The following is a 21882-nucleotide window of genomic DNA, read 5'->3' on the forward strand; positions in this document are numbered from 1 at the left end:
GATGCCTAATGATCCGAAGTAGTTCCATTGCACTTGACCTTATTTTCATGGTTCAATGCACTCTACCACTCTTTTCATTCAGGAAATAGGTCAGCTATATTTGGTTGATAAAACATGTCTATCAGATAGGAATTACCCGACCTTGACCTCATATTAACAGTAAACTGCTCCTTTATTCAACTTCACTTTTGTGACACATATGCATGTAATAAGAATTTGATATCAAGATTGTCTGTAGTAACTGACTATGTAGAGAAGATCTATTTGTTTATGTCTCATTGATTTGCTTAAAGAAACAAGAAAGAAGAGTACGTGGTAGGATAAGATACAAGTGTAAACTATGTAAGTACAATCTGTATATTTTAAAGTTGTATGCAATATGACACATAATGCACAGGATAAACTATTGACTTAAAAGTCAAGTACAAGAAGTAGTTGGATACTATTCATGATACGTATGGCGAAGTTAAGCCGCTCTCTGTGTTTAGGGTTCACAGATGCTATACCTCCTTTTAGGTATAGTAACGTCCCCTAGTACCATACGTATCAAGTATCTGCTACTACTGGTACAGACTGAGAATGAGGAGGCTCAGTCTTAGCCTAGCTTGGAGGCTCTGTTCAAGCGCTGGCTAGGTCAAAAAAAATATTTATCTACATTTTAATTGGGAAAAAAGGGATATTTTATCTATTTTTTTTATCCATTTGGGAATGGGGGTCAAAGGGGATATTTTAACTTTTTTTATGACCAAATTTTTAAATTGTACATAAGACTGTTTTTATATATTTTTCAATTTTATCTCAGTTAAGTTTAAGCCCCCCAAGTCAAATCGGAGACTTAAAAACTGGTACTCCAAAAGGAAAAGATAAGTGTCTTACTGGGGCATTTTTCTTGGTGAACTAGCACCTTAAAGTCCAGCTAACCCACAGGCCCGCTGGCTAGTACAAGCAGACAGGTATTTTTAATACCATTTGGCATTTTTAAACTTTGGCATTTTTTCATTTGGCTTTTTGCTTTATATGTTTTTTTAATTATTTGGATTTTTATACCATTTGGCATTTTTTATTTTATGTTTTTTTCATTTTTTGCAACATATTTTTTCATCAACACACCCAAAACACTAGTTCAAAATTAAAAGTTAAATATACACTTTTGGCATTCATAATGTTTATCAATCAAAATAGCATTCTATTTTTCAAATTTACATTACACAATTTGGCTTTCTATATCTTTGGCTGTTAATCTTTTGTACAAATGCTATGATGACCATTATGTGTAGAAAATAAGACTACATTTCTATAAGTGACTCAGTATCATATATTTATGTTTGATGTCATTGAGTTCTAAATTTTCTTCATATTTCTAAAATGTATGTTCTTCCATATCTGGTACATCTTATAATATCATATTCATCTACTAACCCAATTTTCTCATAGGGACTTAACACCAAGCAGAAGGGGTATAGGTGGTAGGTGGTTAAGGGTGTTATGAAAGGGTGAAAGGGTGAGAAAGGGAGGGAGAAAAATAGAATGATGGAGAGGGTTAGGGTATATGATTGTGAGTGGAATGTAGAGAGGGAGGGAATGTGTGAGAGAATGTGATTTCATAGTAAGGGCAGGATGTACTGGTCTAATATTAATGGAAGTGCAGTTTTCTGTTTTGTCTCATGTAGTTTTTGTTTTCTTCATCAACCTAATAACTATAATTATTGAAATTGCTGTCGTCTAAAAGTTCACAGGTTAACAGCCTTTCTTGTTACTGTTTATGTGCTGCTTATATATAAACATTGTAGCACTTCTCAGTGACTAGATAGAGTTGTAGCTTTTCATCAATTTTAGCAGCAGCTTCTATTGTCTATTTCCGATTGACACCAGGTGATGATACTCCAAAATATTTCTTTTGATATAGAAAAATTTTGTTTTCTTTCCATAATCTGAATTAGAACTTCATATTTAGCTGTTACCTAAGTTTCTCTTTTCTTGACAGGCTGATCATGATTACATGTACATGATGTATGTACAAATTTGATAACATGATACATATATCCCACTGTATCAGAAATAAATGGTTTTGTATTGTTACTTTAGTTTCATGTCACTATATATGACTAATTGAAATTTTTTGTTTTTGAAAAAATTAAGATCGAGAATTTATTAAATCTGAGTATCATATTCATGATATTTAAATGGAATGATAGTCAAATGATAGTTGTAAAGATGGTAGATAAAGGAAAGGGAACTGAATATGTGTCTATTGATTCTGGAGAAGAAAAATCAAGGTTCAAGGTCTCTAGTATCTTTTTGGAAAAGGTTGGTTTCTTATAAATGTAATCTTTATTTTTAACAAAATTATTATCATAATATATATATAATTAATCTATTGGTCAAGGATCCTGTTCCAATAGTTAGCTTATGGTCTAACGATCTTATGTGCTACAGAATAGAATTTTTTTTTTTTAATTAAAATTCAAAATAAATAATGGAGAAAAATGGGCAAAAAATGAAGAAGAGAGAATAATGGGTGCTTAAATATATACAGAACAGAGAAAAATTTAAAAAAAAAAAAAAACAGCATACAGGAAATGATGACCAAAAGCCTCCCCCAATCCCCTAACAAGACCTCTTTGAAATTTTGTACCTTATGAACTAAACCTATAAGATCTAAAGTCAGAAGTATGTAGGCATATTTTTAGAAGGAAATTTAAATGCTTAGGAATTAAGGAAAAATTGTAAATGAGTTATCTTTCTTGTATCTGAATGCTGTGAAATTTAATTTTTATTATTAAAACTGATGAAGCTTTTCTTCCTTGGAAACTTCTTGCAATGTAAATGTGTACACGGTGATCACAATTTTTACAATTCCGACATACAGACATGAAAGAGGAATATAACTCAAAAGTTCCAAACAAGTTCAAATTTTTGTATGTTTAAAATGCCCCATTAATCAGATGAATTTTAACGTAATCAAGAGAAAGAAAGACTTTTTAGTGTAGATTTTCAATGTTATCACATTAATACTCAATGCAAGGGCTCATTTAATTGGAGAGTGACTGTCATTGGCAGTAAAACCTCATCTCCCATGAAACGAGCCCCTGTGGCTTTACTTATGATGGTATATTAGTAGCACCAAGGAAGTTCTAATTATTTAGTAAAATTAATTGGGTAAAACAATGCATTTTTTATATTTATAATCAGATATAAATATAAGCTTCAGAGCTTATGTGTGTAATTGTATTGCTATACCGACTCTAAATAGAGGGTGGTAATGGGAGAACATTCATGACGAATAACGGTAAAAATTCTTGCCAAATGGCGTTAACGGTAATTTTTGGTGCATGACGATAAAATGTACACTTTCTTTTAGACAATAAAAAAAAATCAACTGATTTTGACGAATCACGTTAAATTTTTTACAAAAATAACGATAACGATCGATAATTATTTGAGACCTCTGACTAAACACAATAAGGATATTTTGACGAATCACAGTAAAATTTTAATCAATTTGACGCTAATGGTAGCCGAAAAATGACTGTTTGATGCCTGACAGTAAAGGGCATTCCTACCCTCTAAATAAAGCTAGGATGAACAATTTTGTCCTGTATTTTTTTTTAGTTGTAATCTCTGTCCTGCCTTTACTTCACTTTATTCGGTCCTGCATTTTTTTTATAACAGTAGTGTCTGGTAATTAAGCCTGTCCGGTAAACCCGCCCACTCCCATTTCTTCCGTAATCATGGTAATTGTCAATTCCGTGAATATTTCGTCTGCTATTTTATTCATAGGAAATGTACTTATCATCACTGCATGTCAAATTTTAAAGAATAATCCTTTATTACGAAAATATAAAGCTAACGATAATCATATTATTGCTTACAAAACTCATTTCTGACTAGAAATTTTTTTTGGATTATCTGGAATCTCTTTATAAGTGGTCTAGCTATTAATAAATAGATCACCTTTTACTTTCATAAATTTGTGATTAATGTGCCCTCCATACATATTTACTGTGCATGGGTGGATTTACAGGACAAACACATTTCCGATAAAACACGGATGACCCACTTGTTTTGAGGATTTTAAAAATTTCAGACATTTTTGGGGAAATGAGATAAACTAGTCAAAGTTGATTTGTCAGTGAATAGATTTAAATTTGATACAATTTGTATATAATTAAGCAGAAATACATACGATCAAAGCATTAAGTGGTCGGATTTACCGGACTGCATCGTAGTTTAACCTAGTCCCAGTCCAAATAATTATGGACTAAGTTTAACCCGATTTTTTTTACATAAATTGTCATCCTGCTTTTTTTTTTTTGCCAAGTTGTTCATCCTGCCTTTTTTTTTTTTTTTTTTTTTTTTACTAAAAACTCCTTTCCAGCCTTTTTTTCAAATTTCATCCTAGCCCCCATTAATAAATTGGCATTAAAATCAAATCAAATGGTACATGTAGCTCCCTTAAGTCTAAGTTAGCTTTGTCTGCTTGCAACAATTGTATCCTAGTCTAAAGAAATTGCAGATTTACCTTTCTTCGTGGAACAAAGTGCCATATTTATGTAAAACAGTGATTGAAGCACACACTTTTGGATAACAGACTATAAAAAATTATTGACACGTACTAAACTACTGGAGGCTGACATCTTGAAAATGCCCGTATGTAAATAATAAATTCAGGGGAAACTACTCCACCAAGCACGTGTAGTTGTTCAAGATGAACCTTTACATTGAGGGAGCAAAAGTCTTAAATGCTGTAAAGCAAAAGAAATCATCTGTTAAGACTCTAGTTTATTTGTCTCAATATGATGTAATATCATTTTAAAGAAGCTTCTTTTTCTATATTTACATTTTCTCCTCATAATTTAAATGCACTAGTCTATAATTGCCACTATTTCTCAATACGACAATAGAGCTTATGTTTTCAGTATAATGATTTCGTCTATAAATAAAGCTTTTGAACTTAAACTTGATCTGGCACTAACTCAGTAACTGTCTAAGTTCACTGGTACATACTTTGTAACAATGTTCAACAAGATTCACAGTGGGTTGTACAAAACCTCTCAGTCTTAAGATTAATATGCTTTGTTGCAAAATAATTATTTTCTTATTTTGCACGCTTGAGTTTTATTTAGGCAACAGAAATGATTAATCTGATTGGCTGCGGAACCATAGCTCTTAGGTCGTTATGATATTTTTTTTACTATTTGCGGACCACAATAGTAAAAAAATATCATAAGGACCTAAGACCTACGGTTCCATAGCTACTATCAGATGTGCTGAGAAGTAGATACTTAACTCCCATCATGATATCTCGAGGGGTATAGACTAGCTAGTCCAAATAATTATGAAGTCTTGAAAGGCTAATTATTTGGACTAGAGGGGTATTTAGACCTTACAGATGTAGGAAGGCACAAAATAAAAAAATAACCGTTCAATAAAAGATCAAGACGTCACATTCATTTGGACTAACATTTAAGGTTGGGAATTAAGTACTTCTTTAGCTCAGTCGGAATAGAGCGCTGCATTCACAGGTGTCCCAGGTTTGATTCCCAGAGGCAACAATGTAATTTTCTAATGAGAATTATGCTTTCCGTTTACACGGATGAGAGGAGATTGCTCAACATGCTCAAAGCTAGTCTTATTAGGCCAAGCAAAAAAGATAATTGGTTTCCCCTAACCCTGCCAGGTCTGTTTTTACGGGTATACAACAAAACATTCCTTGGCCAACTTGTACTCAATCAACTTGTGACATTATTATATAAGTCCAAATAATTATGACATCTTAAAAGGCTATATTAATTTTTTTCTGTGATGCCTTCTTACGACCGTCGTAGGAAGCCATCAGAGAATAAATTTAAAATAGCCTTTTAAAACATCATAATTATTTGGACTATATTTTTAACAACTCGTATATCTACAAACTCGTACCCACTAATTCATTATTATTTATATACATTATAGTTGTTATTTTCTTTCTAACTACACCTTATGTAAGAATCCTGGGTTTTGATTGGTTGATAGCCAGTGTATTTTTCACCAATTTACTGTTATCATATGAATATCGTTCATTTTTTAACGCCGCCGGGGTATATGCAAAAAGGATATGCCTTTTTTACCCTCTCTGCCGTGGTTTTTGCCAAAAAATACTCTATCTGACTGGACGCTTGTAACGTCACGATCATCAATGCGTTTTTGAACGTTAACATTCGGTGTAATTAAACAGATATAGCATGTTCTTGAGGGGTATTTGCGAAAAATACCAGTCTTGGGAATGAATTTTCTCGCCTTACGGCTCGCGAAATTTAACATTCTCTCGACTGGTATTTTTCGCAAATACCCCTCCTAAACATGATATATCTGTTCAATATATCATGATAATATACATGATATAGCAACATATAAATAGAATAAAATATAACTTTGATTGGTAATATGATGTAATAAAAAAAGTGTTTCAAACCAAAGCTAATTTGCTAATCATTATATTTATAGTTACAATGTATTAAAATTTTTGATTATATGAAATTGTTTGAACAGAAATTTATTTGATATGCATATTAAATAATTATAATGATACAATATACTAATCAGTGATCATTAGTGGATAATATAGACCTTTAAAAATAGAATGGGTTTGTTTAGATAAGAAATGAACATAGAGCGGTATATAGAAATACAAATTTTGGTATAAATGTGGACTTTGAACCTCAAAGTCTGTTGAATCATACTAAAAGTCTTGTACAATCAACATCCTCACTGAAAAGAAAATGCATGGCTTTAACGTATACATAATCACGAAAAACTCAAATGTCCAACATAAAAAACAGTAAAAAATATCCTTTTCCAATATTCTATGGCAATGTATGGATTGTTCAAGCTTGAGATGATGTTCTATGTATTCTTATTTACCAACAAAGGTTTAAACTAATGAGTTCATCACTTCACAATTAACGACTTATGCTGCATTGAAAAAAAACATCTTAAAAAAAACCAATAAAAAAAACTTTTCATTAGATCAATTTCAAAATAAGAAGAGCAATTAAAATTATCAATATATAACCAAATAGCCTTTCATCATGTTCATAGCCGCCTATACCGTATTGATTATTCTCATGGTTGAGGGCCTTACAGTTGCCTATAATTGCTTACATCCACTTGATTTTATACTTACCGATATTACATTGTAAATGGAAACAGACTGAGAGATGTGTCAAATTAGGTATGCCTACTCGCTCCAACATTTACAATAATATATGGCCTTACATTACCAATTTGAAACAGTTTGAAAATAAAGATTGAAAATCTTCTTATATCTTATAACAAAAATGTAAAAATATTTAAATAATTTCAAAATGATAAAATGAACAATTGTACAGAAACTGAAGTTGTATTTAAAAGAGAAAACTGCAATTGAGACTATAAATTTCTTTCCTTTTTCTTTAAATCTTGAAACTAAATAATATTGTTAAATATTAATTGTGTTGATCACAAATTGTTTTCTTAGTAGAAAATTATTATAATTTAATACACTTGATAACAGATCAAAGATACCTGTTTTTTATTTCTATTTTTTAAACAATGAATGAGTTGTTTATTTTGTCTGATACAATATTAGATTATACCTTCTTTGTCTTAATAATGCATTATTTGATTAATTCCACAAGAGTGCACACGCTGAAATGTTACTATATTAGTCCCAGACAAACCACAATCATGCTAAAAGAATATTGGGTATGAGTTGGTAAAAATAGGGTACGAGCTGGTAAAAATAGGGTATGAGTTGACATGTATCCTGTTTTTACCCTCCCAGGTCAATTTTGTTTTTTATCAAGAAAAAAAAAGAGCAAGACTATCTTTCAAGACAATCATGACAATTGTCAATGTTACTTTGATTTACAGCTAATGTCAAATTATAGATGAAAATATAATGTCAAACAAAATTTTTTGTCAAGAATTTTCTGTCAGTGGTTTAAGAAAAAAATCTCTATAGAGTGAAACTGCATGTGCTTGGTTTGATTTTTCACGAACAAAAAATGAAATAAAAATAAAAAGTATTTTCTAACTGACGACCATATAAAGTTTTCTTATCTTAGGGGAAACCAACAATTAATTTTCAATGGAAAACATAGGAATTTTCATTTTCCTTTACACTTTCTATGTTTTAGACTAATTCTTCTGTTTTTTTGAAATGCAAAGTTGGATATGGCTATTTTCCTACAGCACTTAGTTCCCCCAATACTTCAGGATGGAAAGAAAATGACACATAATATCTACCAGAAACACAGTATTTAGTGTTATTTGTACATTAGTTGGATGATTGCAAGATAAATCTATTCCCCTGAATAGCAGGATGAATATTTATGAAACTTTACTGAGTTGTAGAATACTACATGAGTAAGTGCATGAAGGATTATAATCTCAGTTTAACAGCTGATCATAAAATGTGTTGTGATGGGGTATCCTTTTTTATACGACCGCAAAAAAATTTTGTGGTCGTATATTGGTATGACGTTGGCGTCGTCGTCGTCGTCGTCGTCGTCCGGCGTCGTCGTCCGAATACACAATGGTTTTCGCACTCTAACTTTAGTTTAAGTGAATGGATCTCTATGAAATTTTACCATAAGGTTCAATACCACAATAGGAAGGTGGGGATTGATTTTGGGGGTTATGGTACCAACAGTTAAATAATTAGGGGCCAAAAAGGGGCCGAAAATAAGCATTTTTGTAACTTCCAGACATAACTTGTGTGTTATTGTATGGATCTCTTTGACATTGTACTACAAGATTCCATATCACAAAGGGTCGATGATGGGATTGATTTTGGGGTTAATTTCCTCGAAATTTTAGGAATAAGGGGCCAAAAGGGGGCAAAAAACAAGCATTTTTCTAGTTTCATGACAATAACTTGTGTGTAAGTGTATGGATCTTTCTGAAATTTTACTACAAGGTTCCATTTCGCAAAGGGAAAGCTGGAATTGAGTTTTGTGGTAATTGCCCAAAAAGTTTAGTAATAAGGGGCCTAAAAAGGGGTGAAAAATAAGCATTTTTTAGTTTCTAGACAATAACTTGTGTTCAAGTGTATGGATCTCTCTAAAATTGTATTACAAGGTACCATACCACAAAGGCAAGGCTGTTATTGAGCTTGGTTTGGGGGGGAAGGGGGGGGGTGATGAATCATAAGGGGGGGGGGGTCAAAAAAGGGGTAATTATTTTTTTTCGTTTAAGGAATAAGGGGAAAAAAGGTTAAAAAACTAGGGTTTCCATTTTAATAGACAAATAATTGAGTAAAGAACATTATTTAAAAGCAGTGTAAGGTTGGTAATTCAAACTCATTTAAATATCTCACCTGCACTATGTTTGAATTATGTAAATTGGAAATTTGCCAATATAAAATTTTGCTGATGAAGGTTTTTTGTTTACCTTTAGTCTGACTATGATGTCATTTTCTATTTTAATAGCCTTATGATGTAGTTAAATTTTTTTTAATACTTTTATGATGTATTTTAATGCGCTTTTATGGTTGCAAATTTATTGTTTTAATATAATAAACTCCATTGGAAATTTACCAATAGTTTGTTTATTTTTAGCTATGACTATGATGTCATTTTCTATTTAATTTTAAGGTTACAAATTAATTTCAGTTTTAAATATTATTGTAAAATGTTTGCCCAAAACATTTATTAATAAGTGGCCAAAAAAGGGGGCAAAAATAAGCATTTTTTTAGTTTCCAGACATTAACTTGTGTTCAAGTGTATGGATTTCTCTGAAATTGTACTTAAAGGTACCATACCACAAAGGGAAGTGGGTCAAAAAATTTTGGGGGGGGGGATTTTTTTTCCTTTTTTTTTTCTTTAAAATTTTCCATTTTAAGTTGGTTAATTCTGATCACAAAGAGAAAGTTGGAATTGAGTTTGGGGGATAATTGCTCAAATGTTTAGGAATAAGGGGCTAAAAAAGGGGTTAAAAATAAGCATTTTTTTTTAGTTTCCAACAATTAATTGTGTTTAAGTAATTGGATCTCTGTGAAATTGTACTGCAAGGTACCATACCACAAACTGAAGGCTGGGATTGAGTTTGGGGGGGCGTGATGTGTGAAAATTTTCCACTTAAAGTTGGTTAATTATTTCTGATTTAGATATAAAAGCAAATAATAATGATGTGGTTTGATTTTATCAAAAACTTAAATTGAAGTTATGTATATTGTAAATTTAGGTTACATTGGAATTTAAGAATTGGCTTTTGGGTAGGGTTATGGCTCAAACCTTTAAATAATAAGGGGAAAAAAGGTGAAAAAACAAGGGTTTCCAGGTTAATAGACAAATAAGTACAAAACATTATTTAAAAGCAGTGTAAGGTTGGTAATTCAAACTCATTTAAATATCTCACTTACACTGCTTTTAAATTATGTAAATTGGAAATTTGCTAATAACTTTATTGTTAATAAATGCATTGGAAATTTGCCAACAATTTTAGTATAATAAACTTCATTGGAAATTTGCCAATATAAAATTTTGCTGATGAAGGTTTTTTGTTTACCTTTAGCCTTGACTATGAAGTCATTTTCTATTTTTATAGCCTTATGATGTAGTTGAATTATTTAATACTTTTATGATGTGTTTAAATGGGGTTTTATGGTTGCAAATTTATTGTTTTAGTTTAATAAACTCCATTTAAAATTTGGTAATAAACAAAATTTTTGTTTATTTTTAGCTATGATTATGATGTCATTTTCTATTTTACTTTTATGGTTGCAAAGAAATTTTTATTTTTAGATATTACTGTTAAATGATGCTGATTAAGGTTTTTGCTATGTTTAGCCATGACTATGATGTCATTTTCTATTTTAATATCTGTCATGATGTATTTAAATGGGCTTTTATGGTTACAAAGGAATTTTATTTTTAGATATTACTGTAAAATGTTGCTGATTAAGGATTTTGTTTATTTTTAGCCATGACTATGATGTCATTTTCTATTTTAATACCTTTATTATGTAATTTCCATTTTTAGATATTACTGTTAAATGATGCTGATTGAGGGTTTGAATGCTGGGATTGATTTTGGGGGTAATTGCCTCCAAATTTTAGGAATTAGGGGGCAAAAAACAAGCATTTTTCTAGTTTCATGACAATAACTTGTGTGTAAGTGTATGGATATTTATGAAATTGTACTACAAGGTTCCATATCACAAAGGGAAAGCTGGAATTGAGTTTGGGGGTACTTGCCCAAAACGTTTAGGAATAAGGGGCCAAAAATAAGCATTTTTCTAGTTTCCAGACAATAACTTGTGTTCAAGTGTATGGATCTCTCTGAAATTGTACTGCAAGGTACCATACCACAAAGGGAAGGCTGGGATTGTTTTTGGGGGTAATTGTCTCAAAATGTTAGGAATTAGGGGCCATAAAGGGGCAAAAAAACAAGCATTTTTCTAGTTTCATGACAATAACTTGTGTGTAAGTGTATGGATCTTTATGACATTGTACTGCAAGGTTCCATATCACAAAGGGAAAGCTTGGTTTGAGTTTGGGGGTAATTGCCCTAAACTTTTAGGAATTTGGGGCCAAAAAGGTGCAAAAAACCCAAGCATTTTTCTAGTTTCCAGACAATAATTTGTGTTCAAGTGTATGGATCTCTCTGAAATTGTACTGCAAGGTACCATACCACAAAGGGAAGGCTGGGATTGAGTTTGGGGGTGATGAATCATAAGGGAGTTTCAAAAAATTTGGGGGGGGGGATTTTTTTTTCCTTTTTTTCTTTAAAATTTTCCATTTTAAATTGGTTATTTCTGATTTATATATAAAAGCAAATAATAATGATATGGTTTGAATAGGTAAATTAAAAAATTTTAAGTTCTTAGACTACTTTCATTCTGTGTGAGAAACCTATGCTGTGTCAAATATTTAATTACAATCCAAATTCAGTGCTGTATCAAGCTTGAATGTTGTGTCCATACTTGCCCCAACTGTTCAGGGTTCGACCTCTGCGGTCGTATCAAGCTGCGCCCCAGCGGAGCATTTTATTGAATTCTGTAGTTAAGCTTAGATCCTGTCTTGTCTTTAAAACTTAAAAAAATAATGATGTCATAAAACAATATGTCATGTTTCCATAGCCTGTCTCCTCTCAACTTATTCAAAATCAGAAAGTAGAAATTTAGTATTTTGTTGTACCTATTGTAAAGGAATGAAATAGACTTTAGTTAATTGAAACAAGATCTGAACAATGTCTAACTTGTCAGGTGAATTTACCATTGATTACCAAAGGTACCGTCTGGGTGCATTTAACATGAAGAAAAACTCATAATTCATCAGATGCTTCATATCACACCAGGTATCCCGATATGAAACAGCAGAGGGTTTTGAAACCCTTGGAGCAATTACTGAAAAGTTTGTAATGTTGGTTAAATAAAATATGGCTCCAATTCCCATGGAGGAATGATGCATTATTCAAATATATCAATTAAAAAGATAAAAATATTTGTGGCTTTCCATTTTTCTCATATATGAGAAATCACACCATGGTCATGAAAGTAAATTTTATATTTTTAGAACAAGAAACAGTTGCTTGCTTTGGTTTGCGAAACATTGAGATATGGTAGTTATCTATCAGATATAGCAGACCAAGTAGACCTACTGAAGACAGAGCATCTCCTGAAATATGACAACAGTTTAGCAGAGGCATTACTGTTTGATTTCCTTATTGGAAAAAAAGGCCTGGTTAGAGCAGGAAGACTTAAGGTAATCATTCGTAATCTTAATAAGAAATAGTAAAATATCTAGTTGAGGTTCTAAATTTCTGTTGGTATTAGTAACTGTCATTTACAGTCTTCCTGTCTTCTGGCATGTCAGTAACTGCTAGTAGTCTGTTGTTATTTATGTATTATTGTCATTTTGTTTTATTTTCTTTTGTTTCCTATTCTGACATCGGACTCTGACTTCTCTTAAACTGAGTTTTACTGTGCGTACTGTTGTACGTTTGTTTTTTCTACATTGGCTATCTAAGAGGTATAGGGGGAGGCTTGAGATCTCAAAAAACATGTTTAACCCCGCCGCATTTTTGCGCCTGTCCCAAATCAAGAGCCTCTGGCCTTTGTTAGTCTTGTATCATTTTTAATTTTAGTTTCTTGTGTATAATTTGGAGTTTAGTATGACGTCCATTATCACTGAACTAAAGTATTTATGATAAATTTCAGCAAACAATGACCAGACACAAGACAGATATACAGAAAGCATACCAGAAGATATGTGAAGAAGCTGGTGTTACTAGTTTGTCTGAAGTCATGGATGATCAGGGTTTGTACATTATCAAAATGAGACTGGTTCCTTAAAAAATATATGTACATCTTGGTATTTGTTAATTCTATTTTCTATAAAAGGCTTTAGAATAATTTCCATCACTACTGCACTTTATGTCAACAGAAAATAAAAAACCTGGGACATCAATATAAATAAATGAACTTGTTGATTATACATGTACATCGAAAAATTAACAACCCATAAAAAAAGATGAATAGAAAAGTTGTGTAGGTTTATATTTTTGTATAGCAAGTTGATTTAAGAATTGATCAGTGATATTTAAATTGGGTAAATTTCACCAAATTTTTATTTTATGTATTTAAACCAATCTGATTGAAATACAAATTATCTTATGTCCTTGCTTGGCTATAATAATCTGAAAATTCTCCTTTAAGCTTTCTGTTTTAAAGACCTTAGGGATCTTCTGGTTTTGTTGTAACTACACACATCTTTGAAAATTTGAAGGCTGAAATTAACTAATATAATAATTACCAAAACAGAAAGTAGAACGGAGTGTTGTCAGATCCTTGTAAGCAAAGCTTGGATGTGTAAAGTAAGCAGATTTTATTTTAGCAGGTTTTTTACACAATTAGAAATCATTCATGTGTTATTTCAAAAGATTCATAGTCATGTCTAAGTGGACATTTTGTTTTTGATAGCTTTAATGTTTTAATGATCATTTAAGATTAAGAAATATTATTTGAATGACCTTTATATATTGATGATTGTTTACAGACATATCATTGCCAAGGTATGTAAGAGTAAACCTTATCAAGACTACAGTGGAGGCAGTTATATCAACATTAGAATCAGAATGGGAATATGTGGTCTCACCCGCTACCAACATGAAAAGGTAAGATTATAGAATCAGAATGGGGATATGTGGTCTCACCAGCTACCAACATGAAAAGGTAAGATTATAGAATCAGAATGGGAATATGTGGTCTCAAATGCTACCAACATGAAAAGTAAGATTATAGAATCTAAATACATGCGATCCCAGTGAATCAGATGAGAGCCCTTATGAGTTGTACACAAATGTGAGTACATTTAAATATTACACCAGTGAGAGTATAATTGATAAATCTTACAACAGTGAAAGTGTACTTTGCTAGTTTGACAGCAGGAAAGGTGATTCAAGGAATACTAAGTTTTTGAGTGTGAAGTCTTATCTAATTGGATAATAATATTTCTTAATACTGCAAAATTATAAATAAATGTGTGCATTTATTATTACAAATTGTTGAAACCTGGCAAAAATGCTAAATCTAATTGATGATTGCAAAAATTTTGTAAAGGAAACTATGAATGCAAGTTTTTATTATTGAAAATCTGATACTGTCACATTTTTCACATTTATAAAAAACATGGCAATGATTTCTGAATTTAGGATATGCTTGTGATATTTGCTGCTGGACATTTAGCATCAATCAAAACTTTAACATTCTGCAAACAAACATGTGTTTTCAGGTTTAGAAAAACTATAAAAGAGTTTGAGAAGCACCATTTTACAAGAGATCTCCATTTACCTGATGTTTTGGTTTTTCCACCTGGGACTGATTTTCATGACCATGAACTAATGTTAAAAGGGGAGATAATTCTGCAAGATAAGGTGAGAATAATAATAGAAAAATGTAGATATTATTTGCTGATTTCTTATCTTGAGAATAGTAAAAACAAAATATATAGTAATTAGAATAAAAAAGAGATGTACAGTCAAACAAATAAAGAGTCAAATAAATAAAAAAGATGCAGGGTATACCTCAATGAGACCTAGGGCTTGATGCAGGGTATACCTCAATGAGACCTAAGGCTTGATGCAGGGTATACCTCAATGAGACCTAAGGCTTGATGCAGGGTATACCTCAATGAGACCTAGGGCTTGATGCAGGGTATACCTCAATGAGACCTAAGGCTTGATGCAGGGTATACCTCAATGAGACCTAAGGCTTGATGCAGGGTATACCTCAATGAGACCTAAGGCTTGATGCAGGGTATACCTCATTGAGACCTAAGGCTTGATGCAGGGTATACCTCAATGAGACCTAAGGCTTGATGCAGGGTATACCTCAATGAGACCTAGGGCTTAGGTGGCAGAGTTGTCTAAGTAGTTTATAAACAGTCACTGTCAACACTGCAGTGTTGAGTTCAAACTGTGCTTGTGATAGGATTTCTTGATTCTGATCTTAATTTACTAGGATTGCCAGTTTTCCTATTGAAGGTCATAGTTTTCTCCCTGTAACTGTCTGGTTTCCTCCACCAATAAAAACTGCATGATGTAACCAAGAATGCAGAAAAGTGGCATCAATACCAACAATCAATCAATTGATCAATGAGACGTCAAGCCTAAAATTCAGTTAAACTATAAAAGTGTATTGTGATTGCTGCAGAACAGTTATTTCACATATCATATGCTGTCCGTTGTTAGTCTTGTTAAGAACAAGGTTTACTAAGGGCAAAATATGGCTTGATTTCATCTTTATCATAAAATATCATAAGGGCCACAATTTGCATCCATGTCCAGTGCGCAATGTAAAAACAATATTGTCGACATCGCGATATTTACGATGTTAACACGATATCGTGTCAACATCGTTTACATTGTATGAACTCTTATATACTGTTTACATCGTTGACATTGTTAACATCGCGATGTAAACAATGTTGTAAAGATGTCGTGTTTACATCGTTTACATGGCAATATCAACAATGTTAACACGATATTGTGTCAACATCGTTTACATTGTAACAACTGTTATATACTGTTTACAACGTTTACATCGTATACATCGCAATGTATACAATGTAGTAACGATATAGTGTTTACATCGTTTACATTGCGTTATAAACAGTGTTAACAAGATATCGTGTCAACATCGTTTACATTGTAACAACTCTTATATACTATTTACATCGTTGACATCGTTAACATCGCAATGTATACAATGTATTATCAATATCGTGTTTACATCGTTTGCATTATAGTGTGCACTATATGGTGTCAACATTATTTATATTATTTGAACTGTTATTTGATGTTTACATATAATTATAAATAAAATACTATACGAATCACAAAAATAGCAACTTTTTTTAAGTAAACTCACACACTAATTTGACTAAGAAATAAGTAACAACTAGACTTAGAGAATAAAACTTGATGGTGTATATAAATTTTTCGGCTCTAACAAGCTACGAGTTGACGATTAGAATGATGTTAACACAAAGACATTCACTCAGTTTACAAGATAAACGCTATTGTCATCATCTCAATGTTAACATAAAGGTATAGCCTTGGTATACATCATAAACACGCTGTTGACGATGTAAACACAATATTGTCAACATCACGATGTAAACGATATAAACACAAAGGTATAGACTTGGTATACAACATACACATGGTGTCGACGATGTGAACGATGTAAACACAATATTGTCAACATCGCAATGTCTACGATGTGAACAATGTAAACACAAAGATATAGACTTTGTATTCAATATAAACACGATGTTGATGATGTGAACGATGTAAACACAATAGTGTCAACATCGCAATGTCTACGATGTTAACGATGTGATCACAAAGGTATAGACTTTGTATACAATATAAACACGATATTGACACGATATCGTGAATATTGCGATGTATATGATGTGAACGATGTAAACAGAAAGGTATAGAATTTATATACAACATAAACACGATGTGGACACGATATTGTCAACATCACAATGCATACGATGTGACCGATGTAAACAGAAAGGTATAGACTTAGTATACAATATAAACACGAGGTTGATTCGCTATTGTTAACATCGCAATGTCTACATTGTGAACGATGCAAACACAAAGGTATATTATTGACTAAATAAATGTTATACGATATAAACACGATGTTGACTCGCTATTGTCAACATCGTAGTGTTTACTATGTAATAAATGTACAGACAGGGTATAGATAGGATACAATGTAAACACAATAATGACACGATAAAGTAGACATTGCGATGTTGACAATATCGATAAAACATCGTGCACTGGACATACATTCTTAAATTGATCTATTTCAAAAGCTTAAATGATGGTTAAAACAAATTTCTTCATAATGGTACATTATAGGCTTCAAAGTCAGCACATTTTGGAGAAATTGTCAAAATAAGATAATCTGATGCATTTTTGGAACGTAAAGCTGAAGGAAAAACTTTGCCGCAGCCTACGATCCAAAGTATGCTGTAACCAAAAGGTGCCAAGGTTGATATTGAATCCCTAGACACATTCATTTTCTGGATTAGGGATCAGGGCCAAAGTAAATTATGATAAAAATTGCTATGAATTAAGGAAAATTGAACCAAAACTGATTATACAAAACAACTAATGCATTATCAAGGGTTCATAATTTATAATGTGAGGTGCTTGAAAGAAGTTATTTTGTATAAATAATAATATCACAACCATTTCTATGTGAAATTGTAGTATTTGGCCTGATTAGATAAAAAAACATGAAAGTCTTACGGCCAATATTAGCCCTTCTTGAACTTATTAAAAATAATATTTCCAAGGGGCATAACTCTTTTAGAAAGATTTGATCTGCACTGATTTTCGAAATTGTCTGAGACATTGCTGTCATAAACCTTTGTTATAAATTTGATAGAAATCTTGAAAATTTGTACACATGACAATGCAATTTTCCATATCATTAATATTTCCAAGGGCATAACTCTTTTAAAAATAATTGATTGGAACTCATTTAAAAACATGTTAAAGACATTGCTGATATGAACCTATGATATAAGTTTCTTAAAATTAAATTGCATTGTATTTGCTCTCAAGCCTTCATTTCTCTAAGATATTTGTAAAAAAATTTAAAGAATAAAAAATGATTTTGTTAAGTTATTGCCCTTGGATAGATAAATATGTGCAACATGGGGAACATTGGAACTCTGTTCTTTTATAAGTCTAGTTGGAGATTTGCTTTGCTTAGAAACTGATGTTTCCTTTAATTTTCTATGGGAAACACCTACATTAGTTCAGGAATGAAACTGTTTTTATCCACTTAATATGCCAGTTTAAGCCAGGGATTTTGAGGCTTACGACTTTTTGAAATTTCCTGTTTTTATTTTATTGAACAGGCAAGTTGTTTTCCTGCCCACATCTTAAATCCAACTGAAGGAAGTGTTGTCATTGACTGTTGTGCTGCCCCTGGCAACAAGACCAGTCATGTGGCTAGTTTAATGAAAAATCAAGGGTAAGTTATACATTTCCAGACATGATTTGCTGCAGTTTAAAAGCTGAATTCTAATTTTACATCATTATGGTATAAAGATATAAAAAAATATAATTCATACCCATATTAGAATGAGCAAAAGAATTATTTTGATAATACTTGATTATATTGTTGTAAATGTGATTTCATTATTTTGATAATACTTGATTATGTTGTTGTGAATGTGATTTCATTATTTTGATAATACTTGATTATATTGTTGTAAATGTGATTTCAATCACCTCATTCATTCTGTTCGGAATTTAACAAAAATAGAGGAATCATAGGCAAAAAAATAAATATAATATACTTTGGTGGAAAACTTTGAAAATCTGTATTCAATTCATTTATTTACAGAAATTATGAAAGAATATATAAACATATCAAAAAAGAAAAACAATAAACATTGCCATCTGTTCCTGTACATGTTGCCATTTTCAAATCTATTCTATTATGTACCAGGTAATAGTTTTAAAGAAAAATGCAAATAAAAGAAATTGCTTCAAGGGGATATAACTCTCAAAGGGGATGATGAAATCCTTCACAGCCTCATATGGTAATACATCATGATGAGATCTACCTTTTGTCCAAATAAGGTCATGATATCTTTAAAAACAATGAGGGGGGGGGGGGGCATGTTGAAAAAAAAAGAAAAAAGGGAGATAACTTCTAAATTGGATGATGAAATACTACACAGGGTCATCTGGTAGTACTTCATGATGAGGTCTATCGATGGTCCAAATTTGGTCTTGATAACTGCAATAGAAACGGGGAAGGGGGGGAGTTCATGTCAAAATAATGTTGGGGAAAAAAAGAAAAAGAAAAAAAAACATTAGAAAAACAATAAGGTCTTTCCTCATGTAGGGAAAAGACCTTAATGATAAAAAATTAAGTTTAACAATACAATTTGGTACCTCAGTTAACCTTGCATTTTCTAAGCTTTCTCATCAATGGTATATTTCTACAGAAAGATATTTGCATTTGACAAAGATGGAAGAAGAATGGCAACACTCCAGAAGCTTACATCTGTAGCTGGTGTAACCTGTGTCATCACCAGGTGTCAGGACTTTCTAAGAGTCAATCCTGATGATGAGAAGTACAAAGATGTTGAATATATTCTAGTTGATCCTTCTTGTAGTGGTTCAGGTAAATAACTTTTGATTTAAATTTCTCACTTGAAAAAAACAAACAAACAAAAGACATGTTAACATTATAAGTTATAGGGATATTTATAGCCCCATGCTTCATTGATGAGCGTATAATGTTTTTGACCTGATCGCCATCATTTTGTTGTCTCCATGCTAGCAGTTTTTGTTTTGTTTAATACCCTTCAAATTTTTATAAAGGTTTGTACTTATCAAAACCATTAATAAGTTCAATATTCAGAAAAATTTGGAATGGGTGACCATTATTTTGGGAAGGGGGTGGGGGGGTGATAAAAAATATAACCATATTCATTGTTTTCACCATGCCAGCACCATCATTTCTTGCAAAATTCTTTGCAAATTTGGAAAGGTTTCCATATATCAAAACCATTATTGTGGTAGATAATCAGTAAAATCTTAATCAGGGCCATGCACTTTTACCAGAGCAGGACTTGTAATACAAACAATTTAAATCTTGTTGCCATGTTAGTTTATTTTTATAAATCAACTAAACTGGCACTGTGTGCCATATGTGCTTTTGCTATTACTTGGGAGTTTGTCATCATTGTCATGATTTTTGTCTGTCATCTTTGTGGTTTTTTACTTCATAAACTTAAAATAATTCTATTCGTCTGAAACCAAGTGCACTGGGCCAATTTCAACCAAACTTGGACTGAATGATCCTTATGATAACTTATATGTTTTTGGTTTGTTTTTAGGAATAGTGAGCAGAATGAATAAGTTCACAGATGATGATGACTCCTCTGCTGCTGATCGTTTAGAGAGCCTTTCAAATTTTCAGGCACTAATTTTGGAACAAGCCATGAAGTTCCCAAATGTTCAAACAATCGTTTATTCAACTTGTTCAATACATTCCCAAGAAAATGAAGAAGTTGTTGAAAATGTATACGAAAAATACCAAGAAATGTTTGATTTGTGTAACATCATGCCTGATTGGCCGATAAGAGGGATAGAAGGCTATGAGCATTCAGATCATTTTCTAAGAATGACACCAGAAACGTCTTTAACAAATGGATTCTTTATTGCTTGCTTTAAAAGAAAAGATAATGTTAAATCCAACAGAAAAAATGATGTGGATTTAAACGCTGAGGAGGAGTCTGACATGGCATCTAAGGCTAAAAAGTCAAAGAAACACAAAAAGTCCAAATTAAAAGAAGAGGAATCCAATGTGCAAGATGATGATGATGGAATAGTCAGTTTGAAGAAGAAAAAGAAAAAGAAGAAACATAAGAAAAAAGAAGAAGAATGTGATTCTGATAAAAGTTTCAATGAGGCAGTTGTTTGTGAAGAAAATGAGGAACTATCGTCTACTAAAAAACATAAAAAATCTAAACACAAGAAAAATAAACATACAGATGTAGATGAAATTGATTACAATGATTCACACATTGGTGCAAAAGTAGAAAATGACACTGATCTTTGTGTAGATGTGGAAGGTGTGAAGAAAGTAAAAAAACATAAAAGAAAACATGAAGAGGACAATGAGAACAAGACAACAGTTAATGATTGTCATCTTCCATCTAAAAAGCACAAACACAAACATGAAAATAAAAATGATTCATAAGAATAACAGTTGTTTATTTGATATTGAGGATTTTGTAGTCAGTGTTATAGAACAGTGAAATTTTAAAAGTTTGTGCAAACTCTTAAACTACTTATTTCAAAACCTACAATATTAAGTGCAGTCTGTAAAGGGGTGCAGATTTGCAATATAGCAGTATAAAATAAGTAGATGTGGTATGATTGTCAATGAGACAACTATCCACCAGAGACTAAATGATGTAGATTTTAGAAACTAAAGGTTGCCTTATAGCCTTCAGCAATGAGCAAAACCCACACCACATAGCAAGCTATAAAAGGCCCTGACAACAAAATGAAAAACAATTCAAATGAGAAAACCAATGACTTCATTTATGTACAAAACAATTAGCAATGAAAAAAAAAAATTGTATACAGTAAAAAACTATTTTAATCAACCGAATGTGTTTAGTTTAAACAATATTTTATTCAAAATACATTGATTTGGATTTATTTTTTTCCATCCAAATCATGGTGAATGAAATCGATATGATTTAAGTACGGACCACAATGAGGACCCCAAATTGAAGTGTTATGTAATCACATCACTTTATGAAGGTCAAAGCATACTTTGGTGAAAATAT

At 31.8% G+C, this 21882-nt stretch overlaps 2 protein-coding genes across 4 annotated transcripts in view; one reads left to right on the top strand and one right to left on the bottom strand.

The window, feature by feature from the left end:
• The window catches only part of LOC127719896 (glycosyltransferase 8 domain-containing protein 1-like), a 33712-nt gene extending 29071 nt beyond the window's left edge, over positions 1–4641 (bottom strand). For both annotated transcript variants that reach the window (XM_052226252.1, XM_052226251.1), the window contains exon 1: positions 4523–4641. In XM_052226252.1, coding sequence (XP_052082212.1) covers positions 4523–4547 — 25 coding nt within the window. In that variant the 5' untranslated portion in view covers positions 4548–4641. The remainder of the gene's footprint in view (positions 1–4522) is intronic.
• On the top strand, positions 218–21290 carry LOC127719895 (28S rRNA (cytosine-C(5))-methyltransferase-like). Of its 2 annotated transcripts, none has more exons than XM_052226250.1 (8): positions 218–342; positions 12541–12729; positions 13185–13284; positions 14023–14140; positions 14758–14899; positions 18421–18536; positions 19522–19700; positions 20419–21290. In XM_052226250.1, the coding sequence occupies exons 3-8, from the start codon at positions 13191–13193 to the stop codon at positions 21282–21284; spliced, it is 1515 nt and encodes a 504-aa protein (XP_052082210.1). In that variant the 5' UTR covers positions 218–342; positions 12541–12729; positions 13185–13190; the 3' UTR covers positions 21285–21290. The 2 variants fall into 2 exon arrangements, with proteins under 2 accessions (XP_052082210.1, XP_052082209.1); XM_052226249.1 differs by lacking the exon at positions 218–342 and adding an exon at positions 4679–4801.
• Positions 21291–21882: the final 592 nt, after the last annotated feature.

Source organism: Mytilus californianus, unplaced genomic scaffold (assembly GCF_021869535.1).
Source record: "Mytilus californianus isolate M0D057914Y unplaced genomic scaffold, xbMytCali1.0.p SCAF_11, whole genome shotgun sequence".
In the NCBI taxonomy this organism is placed as follows: domain Eukaryota; kingdom Metazoa; phylum Mollusca; class Bivalvia; order Mytilida; family Mytilidae; genus Mytilus; species Mytilus californianus.